General features: G+C 38.8%; 1 protein-coding gene across 2 annotated transcripts in view; it reads left to right on the forward strand.

The window, feature by feature from the left end:
* The window catches only part of IQGAP2 (IQ motif containing GTPase activating protein 2), a 307,861-nt gene that overhangs the window by 170,815 nt on the left and 113,947 nt on the right, over positions 1 to 23,099 (forward strand). For both annotated transcript variants that reach the window (XM_003261487.4, XM_012505474.2), the window contains 5 exons: positions 3,473 to 3,549; positions 17,593 to 17,660; positions 18,300 to 18,413; positions 19,092 to 19,270; positions 21,524 to 21,611. In XM_003261487.4, the coding sequence (XP_003261535.2) occupies positions 3,473 to 3,549; positions 17,593 to 17,660; positions 18,300 to 18,413; positions 19,092 to 19,270; positions 21,524 to 21,611 (526 nt within the window). The remainder of the gene's footprint in view (positions 1 to 3,472; positions 3,550 to 17,592; positions 17,661 to 18,299; positions 18,414 to 19,091; positions 19,271 to 21,523; positions 21,612 to 23,099) is intronic.

Genomic DNA, 23,099 nt, shown 5'->3' on the forward strand with positions numbered 1-23,099 from the left:
TTTTTTTTTTTTTTTTTTTTTTTTTTTGAGACAGAGTCTCGCTCTGTCACCCAAGCTGGGGTGCGATGGTGCAATCTTGGCTCACTGCAACCTCCGCCTCCCAGGTTCAAGTGATTCTCAGGGGGTTATCACTTACAGGCATGCACCACCACGCCTGGCTAATGTTGGCCAGGCTGGTTTTGAACTCCTGACCTCAGGTGATCCGCCCGCCTCAGCCTCCCAAAGTGCTGAGATTACAGGCATGAGCCACTGCACCTGGCCTGAAATCTGTTTCTTATCAGGCTGTTAGTTTCAAGTTTAAGAAAAAGAGTAAGAAATAGTATGTAAGATAACACCCCGAGTTATCAAGTGTAACCTCCCGAGTAGCTGGGGTTACAAGTGGGCACCACCACACCTGGCTATTTTTTGTATTTTTAGTAGAGACAGGGTTTCCACATGTTGGCCAGGCTGGTCTCGAGCTCCTGACTTCAGGAGATCTGCCTGTCTCAGCCTCCCAAAGTGCTGGGATTACAGGCATGAGCCACCATGCCTGGCCTATACAGCTATTTTAAAAAAATTATTTAGGAGTGGTCTCACTGGAGGTCAAGAGGATAAGCTACTGGCTTATGAAGACCTCCGTTGTGCCAGGTGTGCAATGAAAAACACCCACCACCACAGAAATAGAAGATTCTTTAAATGTAATTTATTAATGTCTATTTTTAATATAATTGTGCTCATATCTGTTTTAGGTCAGTCTCATTTTATCTTGAAATGATCAATGTTTAAATTTTGTTCTGCCATTTTTAATCAAACTATTTTCTCTTCTCCTAAAATGCCCAGAATGTTAAATGCTGTTTCCTTGTAGGAACTGGCTGTAATACATAATTCATATTTCTGGATTGTGATTTAGCAACTAATAACTAGAGACTGGATGATAAACAGATTAATAAATGAATTTAAACAGAATTGTTTTGTATAAGGCAACATCAAATTCAGATAATTTCATTGGATTTGATAGATTTGAGTAAACCTTTTCAAATTGTGTGTATTTAGGGCCAAACAAGTGGTGTTATAGAGCAGATTTTATTTTAACACTGGTTTTTATTATGAAGTCATTGATATATTGCATTGCAGGGGCAAGAGACTGTACTGAGTTGACTTTGATGTATCATATTTAACTGGTATTCCTTCATTTATCAATATTAAGTGCTTACTCTGTGCTCAGTATCATGCTAGGTGCCGGAAATACAATGCTGCATAAAACATTCTGGTGAACGATAAATTGATCTCATCTCCTAGCTGAAGGAAGACATTTATAATGGCTTTCCAGGAGAAATATAAATATAAAAGGTTCTTGTTTAAAGAAAAGGGAAGAGGCAATTGTAGTTGTTCTCTGCTTATATAGAGAACTTTAAACCAGTAATACTCTTTTTTGTTGTTTTTTGAGACAGAGTCTCGCTCTGTCGCCCAGGCTGGACTGCAGTGGTGCCATCTCGGCTCACTGCAACTTTCGCCTCCTGGGTTCAAGTGATTCTCCTGCCTCAGCCACCCAAATAGCTGGGACTATAGGTGTGCTCCACCATGCCCAGCTATTTTTTTTTTTTTTTTTTAATTTTTAGTAGAGACGAGGTTTCACCATGTTGGTCAGGCTGGTCTTGAACTCCTGACCTCAGGTGATCTACCTGCCTCTGCCTTCCAAAGCACCACCATGCCCAGCTAATACTCTTCTGAATTTAGGGATCCTCTTCTCATTGACATTTTAGTAGCAAATGCATTAAAGGAAAGTTGGAAAGGCTTTTTAAATTTCTTAGGCTACTGCCATTTCTTTAAGTACTTAGTAATTATATATTTTGTAGCTCAAGAAACTTTGCTTCTTTCTTTTCTCAACTTTTCTCAATGACCAATAGGAAGTTGCACTTGAGTATCAAGTATTACCATATGATGCATGATTTTAGTTTTTGATGTCAGTTTTTATAAAATATTTACTTAAAGTAAATAATGTCTAAATGATTATCTTAATTTTAAAAGCCTCAAGCTTAATTATTTTCTGTGTGTGCTTAGGAACAGAGAAGTTTGGTGCCTCACTCTGAAATCTGTTTCTTTTGTTGATTTGTTTGTTTGTTTTTTTGTTTTGAGATGAAGTTTTGTTCTTGTCATCCAGGCTGGAATGCAGTGGCGCGTGCTTGGCTTACTGCAACCTCCACCTCCTGGGTTCAAGCAATTCTCCTGCCTCAGCCTCCCAAGTAGCTGGGATTACAGGCATGCACCACCACGCCTGGCTAATGTTGGCCAGGCTGGTTTTGAACTCCTGACCTCAGGTGATCCGCCCGCCTCAGCCTCCCAAAGTGTTGGGATTACAGGCGTGAGCCACTGCACCTGGCCTGAAATCTGTTTCTTATCAGGCTATTAGTTTCAAGTTTAAGAAAAAGAGTAAGAAATAGTATGTAGGATAACCCCCCATGACACACATTTACCTATGTAACAAACCTTCACATGTACCCCAAACCTAAAATAAAACATTAGAAAAAGGAAAAGAATGTGAAGGTGTATTCAAAACTTTGATGTTCAGACCTTTCAGTCTAGTAATTTCATATTTAGATGATTATCCAAAATAATCAGATGCTCAGAAAATACAGAAATATTCATTGCAGTGGCTTATAATAGGGAAAAATTAGAAGCAAAACAAATGTTCAACCATGGATTAACTGGCTAAGCTAGGGTTCAAAAATATAAAAGAATCATATCCATCTATTAAAAATAATCTTATAGAATAATGAAGGGGATGGGAAATAGTTATGTTCTGTTAAGTGTTTTAAACAGGTTTACACTAAGTACAATTTTGTTTTCACATGCACACATAAACCTAAAAAAACAGAGACATACAGAAAAAAAGACCAGAAGAAAAATAGGGACAAAATTGCTAATAGTGACAATCTAGGAGGTGGGGTCATAGATGTTTTTCCTTCATACCTTATACACTTTCCAGATTTTATTTGGTGAAAATGTCTTACTTTAAACAGATTTTTTTAAATGTGTGTGTGTTGTATATACATGTATACATGTGTACAGAGCACATATGCCAAGTTTTTAACAATGCAATAAAGTGGCTAAGAACAAGGACACCCTTCTTAGGCCCATGGGACCTCTGGGAAGTCACAGGAGTGTGAAGGCTACAGGAGGCAGAGCCCACACGTGCTCATATGCCCTATGAAATGAAACACTGCCACTAGCACTGTGGACACAGCCTTCTTGGAGTAGCTGGCTGGGGACCCCACCATCCTCCTGTGGACCACTAAGAGACGTGCTGTCAGGCAGGGGTCCAGATATGGTGACTGGTCTGTCTCTACAGCAAGATGAAGCAATGGCAGAGAGGTTCCTCTATATTTAAATGATTATAGGATAGCAAGGACAATCAAAATAGGATCATTTTGAGAAGTTAAAATACTTGTGAGAAGCAAAACATATAATAAATATTGTTTCTTTTGTTTTCCAGATATTTTATCCAGAAACAACAGATGTCTATGATCGGAAAAACATACCAAGAATGATATATTGCATTCACGCACTGAGGTAGGGGGAAAATGCAGCTGAAAGATGCTCTAAGAAGTAGATTTAAATAAAACTAAAATTTCAATTTTAAAAGAGGTTTTAAGTTACTTTAATAGTTTGAAGAACTTTTTATTAGATTCCATTGTTTTGGATTTGCTGGTACAAAATTAAAATAATGGTCACATGTAAGCAATTCTTGAACTTGAAAAATGTTTTTCTGATTTTTAAATCTAACTCAAAATAAAAAACCAGAAAATGAATGAAAACCATGAAGTATAATAAAGAGAAAATTTTGGTTGAAACTTCTAGAAATCCAATTGTAATGTACTACTAGATTATTGAGTTATGACCTAGTTTACAAATACAATGCAGATATATCAAATGAGCAGCTTTAATAGTCATTATAATTTTGGTTTAATGAGTTAAAATTATAATTAATTCAATTTTTACAGGTTAAGAAAATATTATGGTAAGAATGGTTTCTTTTGATCTTCTGTTCAATAGAATTTGTACCCTAAGGATAAAGAAGAAACATAGTAGTTGGTGTAAATTAGTCAAATCAAGACACATTCATTATTTTAAAGCAATTGTTCAATAACTTAATTTTTGAAAATGCTGAAATTCTGCTAGTTCGCAGATTACATTTTATCTTATTGGCCTGGAAGAAATGTGATTTTTAGATGGTAACAAAGATTATTCTAAAAATCCAGTTTGTGGCTGTTGTCTTGAGTGTACACAGGTAATGGTTTTGGAAGACTTCATGTCTGATTAAATTTTAAATCACTTTTAGAACATCTGCCTTGTGTTTTCATCACTAGAAGTCATTTTCCTGGCAGAGTACTCTGCCTAGAGGTTTATGTTGACTTCTTCCTGGCTCTTTTCCTCTCCAAAGGAAAATGCTTCTACAATAATTCATGGTGGTGTTGGCTTTCTAGAGAAGAAATTTGATTATGTCATATAATTTGATTTTTCCCCCAGTCAGTACTTATGGGATTGCTTTGGAAGATGACAGTTGCTAGAAATATAGACCAAGTGTAGGTGCCTTTGCTATGACTTTTTAAAATTCTAATAACTTAGAACAACTGGTTAAAAAAAGAAAAACAACAACAATAAAAACAAACCTACTTCATGGTGCCTTCTCAGATGTGGCGAGAGTATCATTATGCCACAGGTTTTCTAAAAGCTCCTTGTGCAAAAGTGCTTATGTTGAGGAATATTTTCAACTTGTGTTGCCCAATATTCTCTATTAAATATTTTTCAGATCTTAGAATGATCACTTAACACTATAGTTAGTACTGGGTCTGTGACCTGCTAAACCAACCACGACTAGTTAATGCCATTGCTACATGTGTGCATCATAGTGCTAATCTCTAGTTCTGTCGCATGCTCATGGGCTGTCTTGTATAAGTTTCATTTGATTTTCTGAAATAGACAACTGGGACATTCATGTTAAGGAGCTTATAAAGAAATGGTATGCTGAGTTCCTTTCTGGTGATATCACGGTTCTCCTAAAGGAGCTACATAGAGCTGCACTTAGACTTACATGTGTATTTGCCATGGTTTTAACAATGGCTTGAATAGCTTGGTAAACAAAGAAAAAACAACTTTTTGTTTATTATTGCCAATTGTATACAAATATTGATGTGCTATTTTCCAGGACTGTGTTTTTCAGTTACTCATCATAGACATCTCCATTACTTATACTCATCCTGGAGGGGATTCCTGTTGGGTCATGTCATTCACCAGATCTGATCTTAAGTAGGATATTTTATCTTCAAAAGCAATATTTATTTAGTAAATAGCATTCTCCTCACTTTTCTTTGTTCTAAATTATTGTATAGCTGCCTCTCACTATGGAACCGAGAAGTCCCAAGTGTATCTGAAGCTTTTTCCACCAAAACTTGTTCCTGCTATGATTTAAAATGCAGTCAGTCACTCAAAGGAGTGACTTTGTTGTGCAAGACACATTTGCTTTGTTGTGCAAGACACATTTGGAAGCTGAGGAACAATCCTCTAATAAATACAGTGGGTTTGATAAATACTTTTGCTGCATAGTTAGAAATGATGATGGAAATGAACTAACATGTCTTCAGCTTTTATGTCCTGGCTGCAAATACAGCACTGCTGCTGTATTTGAGAGTTGTCATTACCTGGTAGAGTAATTAGGCAGGTCAGAGATTCTGATTATAGCTCAGAAGCCAGCAAGGAAGTTTCCTCTAGGAAGTTAAGCTTGCCAGGCGCTGCCTTCTTCCTGCCCCAGCCTGTGGGCCTGACTTGATCTAAAAAGTTAGCTCTTAGCCCTGACCAAACTTGTCTCCTATTCCCTGTCATCTTGATTTGGGCTTAACAACCTAACTTCTCCTGGGTGCTTACCCTTGCTTCCTGTTTGTATCTGTGTTCCCCTTTTCCTGCCTGCCCCTCACCTTTTCATTTTGTTTCTGATCCCAGTCTTGTGTCCTACCACTCACCAATCCCTGTGTCAGTTTAGCTTGGTGTTCTCAAGCCAGACTCCATGAACATTACCACAGCAGCAAAGGGAGGAAATTCTCGAGCTTCACCTAATGTAGACAGACTCACCTTAGTGGTGGATGGTATCTTTTTTTTGTTGTTTAAGATGGAGTCTCACTCTGTCACCAGGCTGGAGTGCAGTGGTACAATCTCAGCTCACTGCAACCTCCACCTCCCGGGTTCAGGTGATTCTCCTGCCTCAGCCTCCTGAGTAGCTGGGACTACAGGCACGCACTACCATGCCCAGCTAATTTTTTGTATTTTTAGTAGAGATGGGGTTTCACCATGTTGGCCAGGATGGTCTCGATCTCTTGACCTCGTGATCTGCCTGCCTCGGCTTCCCAGAGTGCTGGGATTACAGGCATCAGCCACCACGCCCGGCCACATCATTCTTTTTCTAAAGAAATGTTTGTCTTTTTCTCATTTTTTTCAAAAGTAATGTGTGCTCATTGTGGAAAAAATTGGAAAATTCAGGAAGAATGTTAAAGAAAAAGCTAAAATACCCACTATCTCAACACCAAATAAAAACCACTGTAACTATTTTGATATCTTTGAACTTAAAGTGCATACTGCGTATGGCATGTTTTACTTTTGTGGCTTCTTTTGGAATGTTATAAAGCCTCCGCCTTGAAAAGGAACCAGTTTAAGAGTGAGAGCCTTGCTAACTAGTTACTATACTAATTTTTAAAAAATATCTGGAGGCCTTTTATGCAAGGATAAGAACACTTTTTTGACATGTTGTTTAGTGCCTACCTTATTAAAGATTTATAAAATGATATTAAACAACTGTTACTTGTTTAAACAGTCATACAAGTGAATTCCTTGAAAGAATTGAAATAATTTAGTAGAACTAATGTTTTGAGTACTTCAGATACCTTAAAGAGCAGGTGAAATGCCCAGGTACGTTATTACAAACTTACTACACTGGAACCTATTCTGTAAGACCCATACTACAAGTTTCACTCATTTTGTTTATTATTTATAACTAGTTTTGAGTTGTCCTTGGCTATTATATAATTTTGATACCTACCCAGAACTGACATAATCTCCATGGCACCAGAAACAAAAGAATACCCCTTCAAACCTGCCATGATTACAGATCTGGGTTTCGGATGGATCATTTGTGAGTCAGAACATGGCTCAACTTTGGGTTCTTCTCCCATGGCAAGTCAGACCCTGGCCACAGGCATCAGGCTAAACTTCCCTTGTTTAAAAAAAAAAAAAAAAAAAAAAAATCAGACCGCATTTAAGTACCTGGCTTTCAGGTAGGTAATTTATTTACAGTCTGGTCCCCGCCCCTGCACCCCTTCCCCGTTACCCTGAAATAATTTACTTTCTTAAGTCTCACTTGACCAGCATTGTATAATCCATTGTCCTGTCAGAATGATGTATTGGCCTGATCCATTAACTTTATTAAAAGCTTATGTATGCTTTTTAAATAGTTTTTTTTTTAAAATTAGTTGGGCCTTCTAGAGGTTTTCATCCCCTGGGAGACAAGGGATTGACTGTACCCAGTGATCCTTAGGCTTTTGGGCTGATTTATCATCTCAGATCATGTTTCTAGTCCTGCCTCCACTTAGTTAGTGGATGTGACCACCAGAGCTGGACCCTCTTTCTACCCGGTGTTTCTGTCACCACCTATGCTCCTTGGTTCTTCCTTATCTTGGGGCACTTCTTTTGTTTTCTGGGACTATTTAGTTTACTCAAATTTCTTGGTCTTTATTCTTTCATGTAGTATAAATAGTATAAAAATATCTATATATAAACAAATATAGGCCAGGTGTTGTGGCTCATGCCTGTAATCCCAGCACTTTGGGATGCCAAGGCAGGCGGATCATGTGAGGTCAGGAGTTTAAGATCAGACTGGCCAGGATGGTGAAACCTCATCTCTACCAAAAATACAAAAATTAGCCAAGTGTGGTGGCAGGTGCCTATAATCACAGTTACTCAGGAGGCTGAGGCAGGAGAATCGCTTGAACCTGGGAGGCGGAAGTTGCAGTGAGCCGAGACTGTGCCACTGCACTCTAGCCTGGGCAACAGAGGGAGACTCCATCTCAATTTAAAAAAAAAGAAAAAAAGCATGGTTGCACACGCCTGTAGTCCCAGCTACTCGGGAGGCTGAGGCAGGAGAATAGACCCAGGAGGCGGAGGTCACAATGAGCCAAGATCGCGCCACTGCACTCCAGCCTGGGCAACAGAGCGAGACTCCGTCTCAAAGAACAAAAACAAACAAACAAACAAAACAAAACAAACAAAAAACAGCTATAGAAGAAACAAAGTACTTGTGTTTTAATAACACTCCCCAACTTGTTAAGGTCAATAGAAATACACATCACTATTTATCTCTTTTTTTTATTACAACTTCCTTTTTGGACACTGTATATTATTCTCTTGATTATTGTTTTGAACCTGTGGCCTTTCTCAGATTTAACCAAGATTAATATCTCTTTCTTTTTGATGAGCCAGATTGTTTCAGCTTGGTCAGTCTGAGCTCTTTCTGGCCCACTTCCTTGTCCTTCTAGCACCGTCCCTGACATTCTTTGAAATAGCCTTACTTGTGTTCACAACAGGATGTTCCAGTCCTATCCTGATTATTTCTGCTTTGAGATGTGGCACCACCACTCTCTAGGGATTCCTCTTAAAAGTCGTGTGTTTATATTGATTTTTCAAGTTTAACCTTATTAGCTTACTGGATTCTGCTTTTCTTGCTGTCTAGTTCATTTGATCATTGAGATTCTTCTACATGGGCAGCCACAAACTGAAGCTATGTCTGCCTCTCCTCTGTGATAGGATTACCCTTCCTGCTGCTGATACTGTAGCTGTGTCGCAGCAGCCATGTTTTCAGGTGCAATGGTGATGCCATGGCTCTGGCAGACCCACTTCTGGTTCACCAGCCATCCAGGTACTCTGGCAGCTTTGTGGAGGAGAGTTTGTCTAGCCAGCTCCCACACAGCCAGGTGGCTGTCTTGCTTACCAGGTGGCCTTTGAACCTGCTCCTCAGGCATTAATGCATAACTTTCTTTGTCTTAACACTCTGTTCCCTTAGAACCCTTTCCTTCCCTAAGAAACTGATTGAACCCTTATATCAGATTGATTATATCTCTAACAGTGAACATATTTGCATTTATAAATAAGATTTCTAAAGACAGTTTCTTAGCCCAAAGGACAGGCTCTAATCCTAGGTTCTCAGGAGGGATATCTGGAGATGGCAGTATTTGGGAGTAAGGTGAGGGAGGCAGTTGCACCTGCTTATTTCTTTCAAGTCCTTCCTTGTTCAGAATTCTCTCTGTGCTCTGAACCATTCCCTTCCCTTTCCTCCTCTTTCTGTCCTAAATTATTATGGTAGTTATGCCTTTCTATCTTCCTAAATTCTGAGCTCTATGAACCACATCTTGTTACTTCATACAGCTTACATGCTATTGATTCCAAGTTAAAGTCTCTGGAGTTTGTATATTTAACTCTTCAGGAGGTTTAACTGAACTAATTTCCCTATGATAAGGCTACCTCGGGATTCCTTTGGTTTGGGGCTGAAAATTAGGTATGGAACCCTGGATTTTGATATGATATTGGCAGTGATATATGTGACTAAGATGGAAACATTTGGTTCAGTAAATAAAACAATTTCAAATATGGAGTCTGTGTGGGGAAAGAGAGATTCTTGGCATTGGAAAAAGTAAGAAAACCACTTTGATAGGTTATCAATAAGCGTTTGTATACAAAGGACACATTTATTTAACAAAGAATAGTAAGAACAAAGGCTAACACAAATGGAGCTTTTAACTATGTGCCTGGCACTGCACAAAATACTGTACTGGTATAATCTCATTTTATTTTCATAACATATCTGTGCAGTGGTCACTATTATTACTCCCATTTTATTACCAAGGCAGTTGAGGCACAGAGAGGCTGCCGAAGGTCACGCAGTTAGTAAAAACCAGGATGTGTGAGAACTGAACCTGTGCTATTATGAATTCAGCCAGCCAAAAAAATTGGCTTCAAAAGAAGTCAATTATTTCCCTACTTCTAAGAAAATTAAAAGAACACTGGTATCAGGCCTGAACTTCAGCACAGGCCTCTCAGCTATTATATTTAACATGTTTTAAATGAAGAATCATGGAACTTGAGAACGGGAAGGGCCTTGGGAAGTTATTGTAGTCTAAGTCATTCATTTCACAGATAAGGGAACTGAAAGCTTGGGTTACGTGACTTGCTCTTAGTCACACATTGAGGTTTTACCAGTTTTGGGGCCAAGATTCAGCGCTTCTGGATTCTAGTCCTGTGGTCTTTCTGCTCTACCATGAGGCTTTGATATACAAACATTCATCCCACATGTTATGGTACAAAATGAGCTACACATAATGTGATCCAAGAAAGCTGAAATAAATTTAGCTCCTGCCTTTTAAGTTTGCATTTCATTACTATAGTACCTTTTAGTGTATATCTTGAAAGTAGTAGAAAAACCTAATACCACTAGTTTTATCTTGAAAGTGGTAGAAAAAACTAATACCATGTGATATTGGCAGTGATGTATGTGACTAAGATGGAAAAATTTGGTTCAGTAGATAACAACTACTACTACTACTACTATATACTACTTTCATGATATACACTAAATGGTATTTTTTAAAACTTTCTTTATTGCTTCCTGGACTTTAAGTGGTATTATTTGTACAAGTAGGAGCACATAGGTCAATGAGTCAGTAGCTACCTCTGGGCAACCCCTCCGTTGCTGGCCTCACTCAGCTGCACAGGTGTGCTGTAGCTTTTGGTGTGGTAGGAGGCTTGCTGCCTCACAAAAAGTGCTCTCTTAGACATGAGAAGCAAAGGTGACATTCCTTTGGAATGCTCTCAGCCCTTTGTCTTGGCTGTTAGGTACCAAACAGTGCATAATAAATTAGCTGTTGAAGAGCTACATGAGATTGGCATTTTTTTCTATTCAATGGGCTTTTTTGTTTTTTAGATTAAGACTTGATTCCCTATATACTTCAGGTAATGAGCAGGCTCATTTGAATTTAAATGCTTGGGAAGGAGTAGTTTGCTATTGCTGTTTCTTTTCGGCATGGGAATACTGGGTAAACACAGTTTCCTGATAAACATTTGCCCGTTTAGCACCTCCCACACAGAGATTAGGTGTAAAACGCCCACACCATGAAAAGTGATCTTTCCAAAGCTAACAGTTTAAACCTCAACATCAATGATTAAAAAAAAAAAAAAAAGTTGAAAATTGAGGCCAAACAGAAACTATACAATATATTTTTTAATTTTTTAGTAAATGAGATTTTTGATATATGCAAATGAGATCTTTACCTGATCAATATTAGCTTAAGAAAATATCGGACTTAAATTTAAAAGCAAAGATTCTTCCATCTTCAGAAAGCTAACCTCTCAGCACCACCTTGTGGTAACTTTTACTTAAGCCAGGATGTTTGTTTATTGTAAGATTTATATTAATATTACATTGTACAATGGAGAAATAAAAAGTGTAATTGGAAATAGCTATCTAACTTCTTTGTCATCAAAGGGGAAAATTAACAGTTTAGTATAAACATTTTAATTCTTGTTATCAAACCTATATTTTGTGGTAGCCTAAGTACCTTAATTTAGGGATAGCATAGTAGAGAAAATTTTTTTTTTTTTTTTTTTTTTGAGACGGAGTCTCGCTCTGTCGCCCAGGCTGGAGTGCAGTGGCGCCATCTCGGCTCACTACAAGCTCCACCTCCTGGGTTCACACCATTCTCCTGCCTCAGCCTCCCGAGTAGCTGGGACTACAGGTACCTGCCACCATGCCCGGCTAATTTTTTGTATTTTTAGTAGAGACGGGGTTTCACCAGGTTAGCCAGGATGGTCTCGATCTCCTGACCTCCTGATCTGCCCGCCTCAGCCTCCCAAAGTGCTGAGATTACAGGCGTGAGCCACCGCACCTGGCCTTGTTGTGTTTTTTGAGATGGAGTCTCACTCTGTCATCCAGGCTGGAGTGCAGTGGCACAATCTTGGCTCACTACAACCTCTGTCTCCCTGGTTCAAGCAATTCTCCTGCCTCAGCCTCCCTAGTAGCTGGGATTACAGACGCGTGCCACCGTGCCCAGATCATTTTTGTATTTTTAGTAGAGACGGGGTTTCACCATGTCGACCAGGCTGGTCTCCAACTCCTGACCTCAAATGATCGGCCTGCCTTGGCCTCCCAAAGTGCTGGGATTACAGACGTGAGCCACTGTGCCCAGCCGAGAAAAATATTTTTATATAGGAGCTGTTCCATAAATAGTAATTAAATGAATGAATAGATAAACAGAGCATAATGTGAAAACAGTTGCATCAAGATCATGGAGGCCGGGCGCGGTGGCTCACGCCTGTAATCCCAGCACTTAGGGAAGCCGAGGCGGGCGGATCACGAGGTCAGGAGATCGAGACCATCCTGGCTAACACGGTGAAACCCCGTCTCTACTAAAAATACAAAAAATTAGCCGGGCGAGGTGGCAGGCGCCTGTAGTCCCAGCTACGCGGGAGGCTGAGGCAGGAGAATGGCGTGAACCCCGGGGGGCGGAGCCTGCAGTGAGCCGAGATCGCGCCACTGCACTCCAGCCTGGGTGAAAGAGCGAGACTCCGTCTCAAAAAAAAAAAAAAAAAAAAAAGATCATGGAGCACAGCTGTCTTATCCCCTTTCCAAAACTGACATGAAATTAACTACAGTAATAACTTTTAAAAAATACGTTTGCGATAAAAATGCCATCTACTAACCAGAAATTTGAACAACTCCTAACATGAAGTAAACAGACAGAATTCAATTGACTGAGAAACAAACTGGGAGAAGATCACAGCCCACAAAACGCTGGGGGATGCAGCAGAGGTAGGAGGTTTGCTCCAAGCAAAGGGGACAGCAAGGAAAAGAAGAGCCTCAAAGTGAGCAGTCGTCAGGCTGGGACCAGCAGAACTGTATGGCCCTTCCCTAAAGCAGCAAGTGTAGATGCTGATAGCAGGATAGCATGCCAGTACCCAAGACAGCTAATGACCTCAAGAAGGGACAGAGAGTCCCCAGTCTGAGAAGGAAAGACACTGGTTCCCTCCTGGCATCAGTTCCATTGCTCTCTGCAGCTTCTTAATGCTGGCTCCTGACATGCAGATCTGCAGTGAATGACCAACAAACAGCAAGTCTCAAACACCAAGATGAGTCCCAGCTCAGATGTCAGACATTTGAAGGAAACTGCCACTTGAAGGAAGATTCACCAAACAGAACCAAGACCCAAGGAACAAATGAAAATATTAAAATATGTGCAATTGATGATTCATTCAATTTATGTTCAACAAATATTTATTGAGCACTTACATTTATACACGGAAGAACCAAAGATAAAACTCTAAGAAGGAAAATTTGGTATAGATAAAATCAGAAAAACAGTTAATAAAATTTATAGATATCTAAATTATTGGTGGATATAATAAAAAATGAAAGCATGAATCTAAAATTCTAAATTATCTCAGCATTCCATAGGTGGGAAAGTTAGAGGTGGAAGCATATAAGGATAATAGATACCAATTAGCTTAGGCTTTGATAGAAAAATGTAAAAGTATGTTAAAACTTCAGCAGGATATTAGTATAGGTAATATATATTAAAGATGCAGCACATTAAGTACTTGAAATAAGTATAAAATTTGTTACTTGAAGACATTTTATGGATGTCTACTTACATTTTACTGTAACATTTTCTAAATTTCACTTTTTTATAGTTTTCTTTGTAAATTAGGTATATTTTTGAATTTGTAAAAAGGAGGAAAGTGCAAATCAGGTACTATGAAAGAAACTGAAGTGATACAATTATACATTTTTGATTATTTGTTCATCTATTCTCATTTCCTTTTTTTTTTTTTTTTTTTTGAGGTGGAGTTTCACTCTTGTTGCCCAGGCTGGAGTGCGATGGTGCAAATTCGCCTCACCGCAAACCTCCGCCTCCTGGGTTCAAGCGATTCTCCTGCCTCAGCCCCCCAAGTAGCTGGGGTTACAGGCATGCGCCACCACACCTCGCTAATTTTGTATTTTTAGTAGAGACAGGGTTTCTGCATGTTGGTTAGGCTGGTCTTGAACTCTCAACATCAGGTGATCTGCCCGCCTCGGCCTCCCAAAGTGCTGGGATTACAGTCGTGAGCCACCGCCCCCGGCTATGTATTCTCATTTCTTAAATGATGGCTTGATCTCCATTCACCCCCACCAAATTCTTTTGCAGTTTATCTTGCCTATTAAATTCTGTTTAATTTTGTCGTTCCCATTACTAGAAAGGAGCAAGTGAAGAGGTTGACATTTCATTGTTCCAAGTAAGATGAGCACCCTTTTAACTGGAATTTTTTTCTCCATGTAATAATGAGTTGAGAATTGGTTCATAAAATATTATGGTTTTGAAAATGTCAGCATGGTATCTTAATGATCTAGCTTTAATTAATAATGACTTGTTGGCATGAACCTTTGGTAGTAAAGTCTTCAGAGGCTGTGTAAAGTAAACAGTTTTATATCCGTGATAATGTCTAAAGACCTAGAACTTTAACTAAGGAATGTATCCTCTCTTGCTAGTTTGGGATTATGGATACATAATGACTATTTCACTTTGAAGAATGTTCAAAGTCTAATATAAAAGTTTTTCCTCTGTGGATAAGGTATAAATATCACATTGAAATTTAGTATTAAAACTAATGTTACACATATAGTAAAAAAAAAAAAAAAGTTCTTTGTCCTTTGCTATGGTTTTAAAGGAAAAGCAGGAAAATAAGAGGCAAATTCTGCCCCTAAAAATTCTTTAAAATTCAAACATTCATTAATAGGCATTCCTGGAAGACATATGAATGGCTAATGCATGTATGAAAAAATATTTACCCTCCCAACCACCATAAGGAAATGCAAATTTAAATAACATCTTGTTGCTATCAGTTGCTAGTCCCTTGAAAGACTTTATTGATAATATCCTATGGTGATAAGGGAACAAAGAAAATGGCATTCAGATGTATTCATGGTCTAGTGGGCCATGCCCATCAGGGGGTTCTTAGGTTTAGTTAAATATTCAGATTGACCCACCTGTCATAAGCCACATCTGGCACCTGTTGCTCAGAAGAGAGGTAGCCGGGATAGCCAGCATGCTGGCAGGTGTTTGCTCTTCAGTGGGAGCCTGTGTGACGCTCCACATAGTTGTCCATACAGCCTTCTGGAAGCCGCCATTCTCTTTGGTACCCCAAGATACAACTTTGCTGCTAAGGAGTGGGTTTGAGCCTTCCTGGCTTGTAAGCCTCGTGCCCCCAGGAGCCAATATCTATAGTAACAGCTGTACTGCATAGCTTCCCAGTTCTCTGCAAAGAACATACCAGTTATAAGAGTCATTGAACCCAGGAAGGCCCAAAGATATGGTACCTATTAGGTATTTATGGTTTCTTCTCTCAAGATACAATTTATCAATTGGGTTATTTTTTCCTAAGCAATGATGCTTATAACACAGTTGACAGTATAGTTTCCTAAGAGAACAGAGCTAGAAAGTTAACCAAAGGTCAAATTCTCATATAAAAGGAAAAAGGGTGTTTTTTAACCCTTAACTCATGAAGAATAAATGAGCATAATCTCTTTTTAAGATCACATTTGGACAATATACGTTGCAAACTTTTATTGTGTGTGTACCCTTTCAAGCTGGCAATTTTGTTTTCATGGCTTTATTGTAACAAATAAGAAATATGCACAAAAATGTGTCTGTGTCTATATGTAAGTAGATTTATTAAGCATTATTTGCCATAGTTATTAATTAATAACAATCTAAATGCTCAGCAATTGCTTAAGAAAATTATAGTACATTCATATTCTAGAATAATATATACATTTATAAAATAGTTATGTCCAGAAACAACTTTAAAAGAACATATATACCAAAATATTTAGTGTGTAACTGAGTGGTGATTATCTATGTAATTTTTTAAACCATAAGTCACTAATTTTTTACTTTGATCATATATTACTTTTCTAAATAATTGCTCTTCATAAAAATTATCAGAAAATTGGCCAGGCACGATGGCTCACGCCTATAATCCCAGCACTTTGGGTGGCCGAGGTGGGTGGTCAAGAGTTCGAGACCAGCCTAGCCAACATGGTGAAACCCCGTCTCTACTGAAAAAAAAAAAAAAACACAAAAAGTAGCCAGGCTTGGTGGCATGCACCTGTAATCCCAGCTACTTGGGAAGCTGAGACAGGAGAATCGCTTGAATCCAGAAGGTGGATGTTGCAGTGGGTTGAGATCACGCCATTGCACTCCAGCCTGGGTGACAGAGCAAGACTCTGTCTCAACCAAAAAAAAAAAAAAAATCAGAAAATTATTGTCAGTTTTAATGCAAGCTACTTACATTAAATGACTGATCATACTTTTTTTTTTTTTTTTTTTTTGAGACGGAGTCTCGCTGTCTCCCAGGCTGGAGTGCAGTGGCGCGATCTCGGCTCACTGCAAGCTCTGCCTCCCAGGTTCACACCATTCTCCTGCCTCAGCCTCTCCGAGTAGCTGGGACTACAGGCGCCCGCCACCACACCCAGCTAATTTTTTGTATTTTTAGTAGAGACGGGTTTCACCGTGGTCTCGATCTCCTGACCTCGTGATCCACCCACCTCGGCCTCCCAAAGTGCTGGGATTACAAGTGTGAGCACCGCGCCCGGCCCTGATCATACATTTTAAGAGTTTGTTTTAATACCATTAAAAAAGCTTTATCTTGAACTTTCTTAATGCATTTAATGAAATTCTATGTTCTATAAACTGTGGAGCTCCATCTCACATCAACATCTGAAGTGATAATTTTGAAGTATTTCAAGCCATAAAAATCATTCAGTTCACTTTCTCATATATACTATTATGTGAAACTATGACTCAGTGATAAAAGTGGGGAAAACACATATATTTTTTATAGAATTTAGATGCCAGCTCTCAAGTTCTTTTCTCAGGTTATGGGTAGGTTAATGGATGCCATCATTACTACCTTATGGATTTGTTTTTAAATACATCCAATTTATTCTCCATCTTCCACTTGGGTAATATACACACATCATAGTTTAACATTACCTCACCCACTGATAGTCTTGCGACTCTATTTATTGGTTTAGAAAATGTAAAACAAATATTTCCTCAAGGGGTATGTGGTACTTGGAGGAATATTAAAAAGCAAAATATAATTCATGCTGTACCTTCAATAAAATAAGAATGATGTGAGAACTATTCAAAGAAATGTTTATTGCATTTGTTACCTGCTGTTTTGTATTAGCTGTGTTTCTTGTTCTCCATACAAATGGATGATGCAGAGTTAGCTGGCTCTGTAGAAGTGCCGTAGAAGTGGATTACAGTAGAAGACCAGTCTTTGGGACACAGATTGGAATTCTGATCCTGGCCTCACCACGGACTCTGTTACCCAGAGACTCAGTTTCCTCATTTACAAAACGAATAGACTAGATATCTCTTAGGTCTTTTCAACTGAAAAAACTATTAAGAATTATGTAATTTATAACATTAAGACTTATGATGATAAAATTTCTGATAATTTTGTGTTTCTTTCCTTCAGTTTATATCTGTTCAAACTAGGAATAGCACCCCAGATCCAGGATTTGTTGGGCAAAGTAGACTTCACAGGTACTACTCTTTATCTTTGTAATTTTTTACAATCTAGTTATAAAAAATACCAATACCTGGCCGGGCGTGGTGGCTCATGCCTGTAATCCCAGCACTTTCGGAGACCGAGGCGGGCAGATCACAAGGTCAGGAGATCGAGACCATCCTGACTAACGCAGTGAAACCCCGTCTCTACTAAAAAATACAAAAAATTAGCCAGGCGAGGTGGGGGGCTCCTGTAGTCCCAGCTACTTGGGAGGCTGAGGCAGGAGAATGGCATGAACCCGGGAGGCGGAGCTTGCAGTGAGCTGAGATCGTGCCACTGCACTCCAGCTTGGACGACAGAGCGAGACTCTGCCTAAAAAAAAAAAAAAAAAAAGTACCAATACCTTTTTCCCGATTTTGATATTATTGATTTCCCTTATTCCTGTATATTGATGAGAAGAGAAAACAGACCTGTCTTGTTTGTTCTTGACTGAGTTCTCCTTCCCCATGTTTGTGAAATGAGAAACTTGGGCTGGGTTCTTCCTGAGGCTCTTGTTTACAAACAACCCTGCTTCCTGATGAAGACATTTCTTGATATGATTGTACTCATTCCTGCATCCATCTCTGTCTGTAACTTTCTCTGATAATGATTATTATTATTTTGTTCTTTGTTAGAGGAGGAAATCAGTAATATGAGAAAAGAACTTGAGAAATATGGAATACAGATGCCATCTTTCAGCAAAATAGGTGGTATTCTGGCCAATGAACTGTCCGTGGATGAAGCTGCATGTAAGTCCATTTAAAATCCACACTTGCCATTGACGTGAGACTTACCTGCACTTTACCTATTGATTTTGATTACTCGAGATAGAATATTTAGAAGATACTTTAAGCACCCTAAAAGTTTTTATTATTTGTTTTATAGATGATTAATTTGAGGATGTCAGAATATAACCAAGTAATTGATTTTGGTCTTTAGACTTCTACTTGTACAACATGAATTGAGGTTCTAGAAATACCTTCATTGTCCATAGTTCTCTACTTTCTGTGTCTGTAGATTTTAGTGGTAGAGTTCATTGTTACAGGTCTTTTAGTATTGCAAGCTAATTGCAAGTATCTCTTGGAACCAACATGTTACTTTAAAATTACCCATGTTGCCCTGACCAGAGGGCAAGGATTGATTTACCATCTAACTCCTGTGGTTGACTTAGGGCTTGGTTCATTTTAGCCATTCAGTGACGTATAAATGAGTCAGAATTACTTAACAGATGCTGAGATCAGGACCAAAGACAGCCATGTGGAGAGGTTGTCAGATGCTCCATAATATGTCTCAGTTCTCTTTTTGACATATTTACTGGAAGCCAAGAAAGAAATTAAAACTGCTTGAGTTTACACAGGGTCAGTGCAACTGTCCATGTTGTCTTTTGCTGATAAAAACCTTTTTCTCTCTCTCTCTTTACTTTTTAGTACATGCTGCAGTTATAGCCATTAATGAAGCAGTTGAAAAAGGAATAGCAGAGCAAACTGTTGTAACACTAAGAAACCCAAATGCAGTTTTAACTTTAGTGGATGGCAACCTTGCACCAGAATATCAGAAAGAACTCTGGGATGCCAAAAAGAAAAAAGAGGAAAATGCAAGACTGAAGGTACTTAGATTCTGAGTAATAAAAACAGTAATGAATGTGCTTATGAGTTACTAGTTTGAAAAGCCTTAATGTTAAAAGCAATACTTTTAAATCAATTGGCTATGTTCTCTATAGCCATAGACAATTGATTTGAATGAAATGTAGCATACAAGAGGACTATACATTAGGTAAGGCAATTAGATTATATCCCTATATAAGGCATAAAAAGGAATTTTATAGGCCAGGCATGGTGGCTTATGCCTATAATCCCAGCACTTTGGGAGGCTGCAGCAGGAGGGTCCTTTGAGTCCAGGAGTTCAAGACGAGCCTGGGCACCATAGTGAGACCCTGTTTCTAAGAAAATAAAAATAAAAATAAAAAATTGGCCAGGCTTGGTGGTGCAAGCCTGTAGTCCCAACTACTCGGGAGGCTGAGGTGGGAGAATCACTTGAGCCTGGGAGGTGGAGGCTGCAGTGAGCTATGACCCTGCCACTGCACTCCAGCCTGGGCAACAGAGTGAGACCCTCTCTCAATTTTTAAAAAGGGAATTTTGTGATGAATGTTATATATTGAAAGAATTAAAAGTCATGTTGCAAAGTTACTAATGTCCCCAGGAAGTGTAGAAGTAGCAACTCATGATCATCCCTTGTTAGAAATCATCAACAGACCTTACGGTAGCTAAGTTACTTTTACATTTGGTAGTAGAGGTTAATAATTCAGTGTGTTGAAGTTCAGAGAGGATGTTTTTGGATCTACAGTCTTCATATTTTCCCAGTAGTCAATCCTTTATATTTGAGGATGTCCCTCCTGTATAAGACAGCCTGCTCGTAATCCTAACTCCATTTGTAACCACCTTTCTGTCTAGTCCATTATTGAAAAATTTGTCTACACTGAGAGCTTCTACTTCCTCACCAGCTTGTCTCTCATTAAGATCTTGCCATGTCAGTTTCAGCTCCATGACTAAAAGTAACCACTTTAGGTTTTGGCGTTTTCTCTACTGGTGGCTTCCACCAGCATCTGGCAGGGTTGGCCTCCTACCTTGAGATTCTCTGCTCCACTAGCTTATGTGCGTCCTTGCTGCCACAGTTCTCCTCTGTGCCTCTTTCTCCTCTTCCTTCTCCCTCTCAGTGTGGGGATTCTTCAAGGTCTGACATTGAATCCCTTCTCTGTTCTTCCTCCATTGAGCTCATCCACTTGTTGAAGAAATCAGCCATCAGCTTTATGCCAGCTCGTCCCAAATTGGCCTCTCTCCTCCTCCTCCAGATAACTTCATCTGTGTCCCTCTGGCTTTGAACCCATTATATCAGAAGAGCTCCCCTTGCTGACTTCCCTGGTTCAGAATGATGGCCAGCTTTGTCTCAGAAGTCTTTTTATGCCCCTGTGTCCCATCCATTGCTAGATTCTGCTGCCTAGTCTTGTTGGAGTTGAATCTGTCGCCAACCTTCTAGTCTCACCAGTCTTGCCTCAGTCCTGCCCCTTCTGACCTCATCGCATGACTCTTGTATCAAGCACCTTCCTTATGGGTCTCTCTGCCTCCTGTTACTCTCCAAGCCAATCCCTCTTAGAGCTAGAGGTTACAAAATTGATCTTTAACTACAAATCTGGTGTTAACCCACGAGAAACATCCCCCAATTCTCTATTACCTACTGAATTAAACACCAAATCTTACCTTAGCTTTCAGCTGACCCCCTCATCTTTTTGGCTCACCATGGACACACACTCCAAGCTGTAGCCTAATGTGCTAAGCTTTCTATCTGTGTAACCAAATCCTGCTGTCTGTTTCCTATTCTTGACATTATTCTGTTGCTCGAAGCCCTCATTGATTATGATGTCTTAGAAAAATTTTCTTCCCAACTAAGTATGAATACTTTCTAAAAAAATACTTATAGTACTTCTCTTAAAGAACCTATTCTGTTCTTCTAGGTATATTTATTATTTGTGTTCTTGATTTTATTAGATTAAATCAAATGAAATTGGCGCTATTCAACTGTTTTTGATCTACAAAAAATGGCAATACCAAGTGGTCCAAACTAATGTTTTCCACATTTGAAAATTAGCCTGTTTCAAAGAGTCACCGAGTCTGTCATTCATCTTTGTAGTCTGCCAGCATTCTCCCCTAGTCCCCTGCACAGAGCAGGCACTCCACAAATGCTTGCAATGAATTAAAATAATTAGGGAATGGTTTTTGTCACTCTTCACATTTTTCCATTTGAGTTTCGAGTTTTGGAAATATTTTATTTAACCTCAGAAATCAGTGAAGACTTTGTTTTGCAGAATAGCTGTATTTCAGAAGAAGAAAGAGATGCTTATGAAGAACTGCTGACACAAGCAGAAATCCAAGGCAATATTAATAAAGTCAACAGTAAGTAATGGATCGTATGAAGGAAATTGATATTTCCATAAGATACAGACTTTCTTTGCCAGAATCCCAACACAACTCTCAATTTGTATACTTGGAAAACTGCCTTATACAATGAAAAATCTACTCAGTGTCAATGTTGCTCTTAATTATGGTGCAGCATTTGGCAGTTCCCCACTGGGCTTTTTTTGGTGATCTCAGTCCACACAAAGTATCCTGAAGCTAGTTTGATTCTACCTTCCTGTTTCATTATATTCCACATTTTAAATCTGTCACTTTTGGGGCTAATACTGAAGGTCATTTAGTAAAAGATTATAACTTACAGATTGTAGTTGCTTGCCCATGATTATGCAATGATATTCTATTGGAATTGTAAAAGGTACTATTGACATCACTGCTCTCTGTGACTTCCCAGCCATTAGTCTGTAGTTTGTAAGATTTTTCTTACACTTGTGTAACTTTCGTGCCAGTGAATGGGACTATGGGCAGGCCAGATGAAATCTCATGATGGCAGCTTTGAGTCCCACACCTCTGAGCCTCTGTGGAGTCAAGCAGATGAGTTCCTCTTAGTACCTGGCTCAGGTGTGTGATTGTAAAGAACAGCAGACTCAGGTAATTAAAATAAGCATATGCAGGTTGAGATACATCAATTTTTTTTATTAGTCTTTTCTCACCTCTGGCAAAACCTATTTTTACTTGAGCATCAGAAGAGTCAGTAAGAAATGTCATTTGATGTTTATTTTTCCCTGGTCAATCTAAATAATCCATATATACCCAAAAAACTAATGCATGAAAGGCCATTTAGCCTGCTTAATAAAGCATGTGAACTCCCTGCCAAATTAAAATTTGGAGTATCCACTAATTACAACAGTCCTAAACCTTGCCTTCCTTTTAACATCCTGGTTGAGTTTTGAATATTCTTTTTTGCTTGTAACTCTTGCAAAGAAGTGTACACCCACGGTGTTACTAAGAAGTCTGCTCCTAAATCGCTGGAGATAAATATCCTAAGGGGCTCAAATAGTAATTAAGGAAAGCCCCAGAGGGTTAAAGTGAATGTCTAGGAGTTAACAACTGAATGTGTTTGAGAATATGCCTCACATACACACAACTGGGCTGAAAACTCTCAATTGCCTTTTTTTTTTTTTTTAAGGTAACACTTTAACATTTTAGGATGCATGTGCCTGTTCTTTTATTCTTGTGAAATCTTGAACATGTTACTGATGATATATGAAATACAATTTAAAGTTTGTCTTTTTGCTCTATGTGAAAGCTGAGAATTTCATGATGCTTGACAGAAATGAATTACAGGAGGAAATTACTGTTGCCAGTGAGACATCTGAGGTCCATAAGCCTAGAGAGGAAATGGCTCCATAGCCTTTAACCATCCTTTATTTTTGAAATATTTATAACCATGAAAACAGTTTTCTTTTTCATGTTAAATAAAATGCTTTATATAAATGTTTTAGTTCTTTACTCAGTGCCATAATTTCC

The sequence above is a fragment of the Nomascus leucogenys genome, chromosome 2 (genome assembly GCF_006542625.1).
Source record: "Nomascus leucogenys isolate Asia chromosome 2, Asia_NLE_v1, whole genome shotgun sequence".
In the NCBI taxonomy this organism is placed as follows: domain Eukaryota; kingdom Metazoa; phylum Chordata; class Mammalia; order Primates; family Hylobatidae; genus Nomascus; species Nomascus leucogenys.